The 6,801-nt window shown below is 45.6% G+C and overlaps 1 protein-coding gene across 4 annotated transcripts in view; it reads right to left on the bottom strand.

Annotated features, from left to right (window-relative positions):
* TCP11L1 (t-complex 11 like 1) overlaps positions 1–6,304 on the bottom strand; it is a 33,369-nt gene extending 27,065 nt beyond the window's left edge. For 2 of the 4 annotated variants that reach the window (XM_037733381.1, XM_037733383.1), the window contains exon 1: positions 2,695–2,883. In XM_037733381.1, coding sequence (XP_037589309.1) covers positions 2,695–2,857 — 163 coding nt within the window. In that variant the 5' untranslated portion in view covers positions 2,858–2,883. Of the gene's footprint in view, positions 1–2,694; positions 2,884–5,529; positions 5,718–5,947 lie in introns of those variants that run through there. The other 2 variants (XM_017514253.2, XM_017514252.1) reach the window with 2 other exon arrangements.
* Between the last annotated feature and the right edge of the window lie 497 nt (positions 6,305–6,801).

The raw sequence follows: 6,801 nt of genomic DNA, 5'->3' as shown, positions 1-6,801 counted from the left end.
AGTTTCGCTCTTATTGCCCAGGTTGGAGTACAATGGTGCAATCTTGGGTCACTGAAACCTCTGCCTCCCAGGTTCAAGCGATTCTCCTAAGTACAGAAGTTCAAGCCTCAGCCTCCTAAGTAGCTGGGATTACAGGTACGTACCACCATGCCCAGCTAATTTTTGTATTTTTAGTAGAGACAGGGTTTCGTCATCTTGGCCAGGCTGGCCTCGAACTCCTGATCTCAGGTTATCCACCCGCCTTGGTCTCCCTAAGTGCTGGGATTACAGGCATGAGCCACCTTGCCTAACATAGCAATTCCACTCTTAAAATATTACCGTGTGTTATAATTTAAAACAATAAATGTTATCTTTTTGCTACTTACATTTTAATTTATAGATTTCCAAATGTGACTTTAGAGTTTCTTTAAACTGAGTAGCTACACATTTACAGAGTTTGGGGAAAACGTTTGCAAATTGTTAATTCTGTATTTTGTAAATCTTTTTTTACGCTCTTTGTGTTCAATAATGCTTCCTTACCTGATCCCCAAATAATGGGGTCTTAGCTTTATTTTTTGGGTTTATAGCCCTGTACCTACCTACTACTACAGGAGAAATAGGAAGGCAGCTAAAAGAAATATCTTAGGGCACTGATTTTAAACCTGATTTTGGTACAGACCACTATGAGAACTTAATGAAGGCTTCCATGACCTTCTTCCTAAAAACATGCATATACAAACAAATGTTGATATACTTTTTTGGCTGTTACTAGATCCTCTAAATTTTGATCAGAGGCTCCAAGATAAGTATTCTTGCCTTAAGGGCATAACTACACACAATTTCAGATAATGTAGCTTAGTACTGGTTTAACACTAATTTGGAATCATGCCATCAGACTGACGGGTTGCCAAAGGTGCAGCCATCAACCAAAGAATGGCTGAACGCATAAAAATTAAAATTGTTTAAAAATATTAAAACCAATCAACCAACCAACCAACCGAGAATGACTGAAGACCTAAACCAAAAGTTCTTCTTTAGCAGAAACTATAGGTTGTAAAGCTATCACATATATCCACATTACAGCAATCAATCCTGGCCTATTTATTTATTTATTTATTTATTTATGAGAGAGGATTGTCTCACTCTGTCATCCAGGCTAGAGTGTGGTAACACGATCATGGCTCCCTGCAGCCTTGACCTCCCCACCGCAAGTGATCCTCCTGTCCCAGCCTCCTAAGTAGCTGGGACCACAGCCATGTGCGACCATGCCCAGCTAACCTTTTTTTTTCCTGACAAAGCGTCTCACTACATCACCTAGACTGGAATGCAGTGGTATGATCTTGACTCACTGCAACCTCCACCTCCCAGGCTCAAGCAATCCTCCTGCTTCAGCCCCCCAAGTAGCTGGGACTATAGGCATGCACCATCGTGTCTGACTAATTTTTTATTTTTTGTAGAGATGGAGTCTCATTATATTGCCCAGCCTGATCTTGAACTCCTGGGCTCAAGTGATTCTCCTGCCTCAGCCTCTCAAAGTGCTGGTGTTACAGATATGAGTCACTGTGCCTGGCCAATGCTGGCATCTTTAAATGCAATAGATAACATGTTAGTAGCAACAGTAGTAACAGCAACTAATGTTTATTAAGAATTTACTACCTGTGAAGCACTGTTCTAAGTGTCTTATACAAATTCATTTAATCTTTACCACTACCCTAAGTAATATATGTATTTTCCTCATTTTAAAGATAGGAAAACAGAAGCTTTCTAACTATACATATTGGAGACAGGCCTAGCATGCTAGACTGTACTAGTAACAACACGTTTCCCTGGACACAATTTGACCTAATAGTTGATTTGTTAAACTCTATCTGATAATAAATCACAATAACACAGGGTCCGTTAATGTTTGCTTGAAGAATACTACGTTGACTAATACATTGCCTGGGAAGGGCTTTGATCATTTTAGAAGAAACATACCCCAAAACCCAAAAATGTCTGTACTTTTTCCAAATATGTACAACTACTGATCATCTACAATTTAAAAAGATAACATCAATACCAACATTCTTAGACTATGACATTCTCTGTTAAAAACTTTCATTTTTGGACTCACTTCAAAATGTTTAAGGTACCCTTCATAAAAGATATCCTTCATAAAAGATGTGAGTTGAGGCAACTGCTAGGAATGCCTGAAGATACTGCCATCCTTTCATTTAAGAGGCTTGCTCCTTGGCAGGGATTTGAAATGACTTCACCAAACACATTCAGCAAACTGAATCCCCTGAAGTTCGTGGGAACTAAGCCCCCAGGCAGGGAATTAGGGTGTGGTAAATTCACTCACATTTTTTTTTTTTTAACCTGCACAAGCATAGTCCTGGCTGGAATCAGCCTCAGACTTTTCACTCTTTTAATGAAAGCTGCAATTTGCATTCCACCCTCCTATTTCTCAGCGTACTCCAGAAACTGGAATATCACTGAGGCTGGGGAAAGACAGGAACATTCTGGACATTATTCTCAAATGTTAATTTCCCATGCAATTGAAAATCCACAAGTAGCTAGGCTGCCAGCTGAGGAACTGCTATTAATCCTAAATCTATATTAGCAATAATATATTATGAGAACCTAGCTCAGGGCCACATGCACAAAAAAGCCTCATACAACTGTTACCTGAAAAGAATGATAACATTGCATCTAGCCAAAGTTAAATTTGCTTACAGTGAGGTCTTTGCACTCTTTGGGGGCTGGTGGAGTCCGACTTTATTGCTTTCTGTAAGGCTTCATCAGCACCTTCCACAGCATCTTCAAGGCCTTGCTCAGAATCATTGGATTTTGATTTTCCTGTTTCATGTACATTGGACTTGTCAAGGTTTTCAGACATTCTCAATTAAGTTTATTCACTTTCCTAGGAAAGAAAAAGAAAAAGAACCAAAAGTATTCTAGCTCTGTCACCAACTAGCAATGTGACTCAGGGCAAATCATTTAATCTCTTTGGGTTTCAGTTTTCTTGTTTGTAGAATAAATGAGCTTGCTAAGATCTTATCCAGCTATAATATTCTACTTCAATGATTAAACAGATACTTGTAAAATGACATTTGTAATTTATCAAATTTCTGGATCTCAGACAGATAGTTGGAATATTTGTGTCCTACTCCTGAGTAGCATGTTACAGGAATACAGGAACTTAAACTACTAGAAGTGTGTCCTCTAAACTGCCTGCTGCTACTACTTTAATCAGTGATTCAATGTTACATTCTTTCATTCCTAAGAGCAGATAGGCAAACTCCTTGGAAAAAATGCTTTTAATCGCGCTTACAAGTGAATCCACTTGCAATGAAAAAGATATCACTCGTGTGAAAAATATATCTAGGGATGATAGAAAATAGAATCTTTTTTTTGGGGATGGAGTTTCACTCTTGTTGCCCATGCTGGAGTGCAATGGAGCAATCTCAGCTCACTGCAACCTCCACCTCCGGGGTTTATGAGATTCTCCTGCCTCAGCCTCCCAAGTAGCTGGAATTACAGGCATGCGCCATCATGCCCAGCTAATTTTGTATTTATAGTAGAGACGGGGTTTCACCATGTTGATCAGGTTGGTCTCAAAGGCTGGACGTGTGGTGATCCACCCGCCTCAGCCTCCCAAAGTGCTGGGATTACAGGTGTGAGCCACCACGCCCCGCCTTCTAAGGTGTTTCTGAGGAAAAAGACACAATGTTTTTGCATTTGCTGAAAATAATTAACATCTGTAACATTAGTACTTGAAGATTACAAAACATTTTCATAAACATGAATTAGACTTTCTTACATACATGGAAGATAATGAAGGGATCAAAGGAAATGTCAAGTGATTTAGGGAGTTTGGCAGACTGTGTTCTGCACATTAGAGAGATGTGAAGAGTCACCTAATAGAATTATCTGAAATTTCTAAGGACTCCATTAAATAGAATGAAGTTACAGGAACTGAAATATTCAGGCCTATTTTTCTTTTTTTTTTTTTTTTTTTGAGACAGAGTCTTGCTCTGTGGCCCAGACTGAAGTGCAGTGACGAGATCTCAGCTCAGCTCACTGCAACCTCTGCCTCCCTGGATCAAGGGATTCTCTTGCCTCAGCCTCCCGAACAGCTGGAATTACTGACGCCTGCCACCACGCCCAGCTAATTTTTGTATTTTTAGTAGAGCTGGGGTTTCACCATGGTGGTCAGGCTGGTCTCGAACTCCTGACCTCTAGTGATCCACCCTCCCTGGGCTCCCAAAGTGCTGGGATTACAGGTGTGAGCCACCACGCCCGGCCCAGGACTGTATTAATATGAAGGTGTTTTCATGTATTTCCCCTTTCTAGTCTCATTTTAGCTTCCAACACACTGGGGACACCCATCTCCTCTCTATCCTAAATCCTGTTAGGTTTAGGAAATGTTCCAAGATCCAAAGGATAACGTTACCAGCATATTCTATGAGAAAAGACAAACAAAACGCTTCTAATTTTATCCTCTTCACATGCTGAGAAGAAGCCCAGAAGGGATGAAGTAATTCATTCTGTGCAGTGAGAAGGAAAGGCAGGATTTCTAGGTCTCTAATGCTCAGCTTAGTAAACTAACTCCATCCTTTTAAGATTGAGTTCAAGTCCTATCTCTTCCCAGGACACTTCCCGGACCTCACCAGCGATTGTGCTTTTCTCAACTCCTATAGGGCTGGCTAGTCGACAGTTGGCATCCATCACTGCCTTAAATTCAATTCAAAGTATGCTTATTTAAACAGAAAGATGCAAATACATAGTCTAGAGGGGAAGGCAGACATGCTCACAAGGAGCCATAATGAAACTTAAGCTTTAGTGGCATTATGAAATTGCCCAGGGAATACAGCAGAGAAAGAAACTAACTCTGCCTTGGAGGAGATTGAGAAAATCTTCCCAGAAAAGATGACATTTGAGCTGATCTTTTAAAGGAGTAGGATTTCACCCTGTTAAAGTATGTCTGGAGGGGGAGAAAGGAGGTGAAAAAAAAACGGCATTTCACTCAAAGGGCAGAAAATGAGAAAAGGAAGTGGCTGGTGATCATGGAAAGATGCGTTGGGGCCAGATGGTAAAAGTGCTAGTTTTTATTTTAAAATTCTCCACCTAGATTTCGAACTTCTTAAGAGCCAGCACCAGTCATATTCCCCACTTATGCTCCATCCTTATATCTGCCAAATAGACATCCACGAAGTATATGTTGACAGAGATGAATCCCTACGTCATCTCTGTGATGTCAGTGTATTTGGGAGGGCTGGGCGTTGGTCTCAGACAAACCTGGGCCCCAATTCTGGCTCTTTACTAGCTGTGTAACTTCAGTTCCTTCCTCTGTAAAATAGAGCTACCTACCTGCTCGGTTTGGGGGGAGTTGAAACGAAAGATTGTGCACAGCAGAGGCTGGCACATGGCAGGCCTTCCACAAACTGTAGCTCTAATTAAAGGGCTCTAGGATGCAGCCAGGAACCATTTAATTGCTTACAGCGCGCGCATTCATTCAACCCCCACTGTATGTAAAAAAGGGAGCCGAGGGGAGGAGGATCCACGCACTTGCCAAGAAGACGGTCATCCGTCGGGGCTGCACGCGGGCCTAAGCTGGACACAAGAGGCTCCCCAGCAGAGAGGGTCTTTCAGCAAAAGAAAGGGGCTCTGTCCCCCGGCGCCGGGAATCCCTCCTCTGGCACTGAGCTCCACTCGCGCCCAGCGTCCGGATTCCGTTGTAAACAGCTGTTCGGGCCGGCGAAGGAGTGGCAGAGCCTCGAGCAGAGGAGGACGCGGGCGCGCCGGGAGGGCGGCCTCAAGGCGTGGGCCCCACCCGCCCGCGGACCCCGCCTCTTCCTCGCCTGCCCCAGACATCCCCGGACGGGATCCCACGGGAAGAGGCGAAGAGATGCCGGCGACTTGGGCCGCGCGCCTCCCGAGCCGGTCCGTCAGCCTCCGCCCGCGCTCCCGCTCCCGCTCTCCTCACCTGCGGTGGAGTCGATGTTCTCCCTCCCGCCGCGAATCAGGTGCGGGCTGGCGCTACGGCGGAGGCCGGAGCGACACGCGGCAGACTGGGGCGGTTCAGCCTCTGCATCTCCGAGGCCGCATCCCTCGCCACGCGGCGGGCGGTCCTCCCAGCCCGGCTCGGGTGGCCAGCGGTCAAAGAGGCCGCTTCTCAGCATCGGGAAGGAGGAGACTGCTCTTGGCCGGGAGGCGCCAGCCCAATAAAGGGCAGCGCCATGTCTTCGTACGGAAAGGCGAGCGGCTTTTTCCAGTGCTTGCCGAAGGGGCTCAGTAAGCGGTGACTGGCAGGTGGGCGGCGCCACGTTTCCTCAGGGAAGGTCGAAAGCGCACCGGTGACCGCTGAGGGGGGTTCCGTGGGCAGTTGAGCCAAGAGTCGCCCGCCCTACTCAGAGAGGCGCCATGTTTTTGTACGGAAACGTGAGAGGCGTGGCCGAGTGCCCGCCGCTGAAGCTAAGTGGGCGGTTGCTCGAAGCTGGGGATGGCCCTCCCCACTCAGGAAGGCGCCATGTTTCCGTACGGAAAGGCGGAAGGCGCCGCCGCATCCCGGCCTCTGTGGTGGGTGACGCTAGGGGAAAGGGAGGCGGAGAAGGCGCGGGTCAGTCAAGAGAAGGAATAAGCGCGGTGGCTCAAGCCTGTAATCCCAGCACTTTGGGAGGCCGAGGCGGGTGGATCACGAGGTCAAGAGATCGAGACCATCCTGGTCAACACGGTGAAACTCCGTCTCTACTAAAAATAGAAAAAATTAGCTGGGCATGGTGGCGCGTGCCTGTAATCCCAGCTACTCAGGAGGCTGAGGCAGGAGAATTGCCTGAACCC

Source organism: Cebus imitator, unplaced genomic scaffold, assembly GCF_001604975.1.
Source record: "Cebus imitator isolate Cc_AM_T3 unplaced genomic scaffold, Cebus_imitator-1.0 Scaffold521, whole genome shotgun sequence".
Lineage (NCBI taxonomy): Eukaryota > Metazoa > Chordata > Mammalia > Primates > Cebidae > Cebus > Cebus imitator.
The sequence above is the reverse complement of the archived record's forward strand: the minus strand, read 5'-3'. Positions and strand labels throughout refer to the sequence as shown.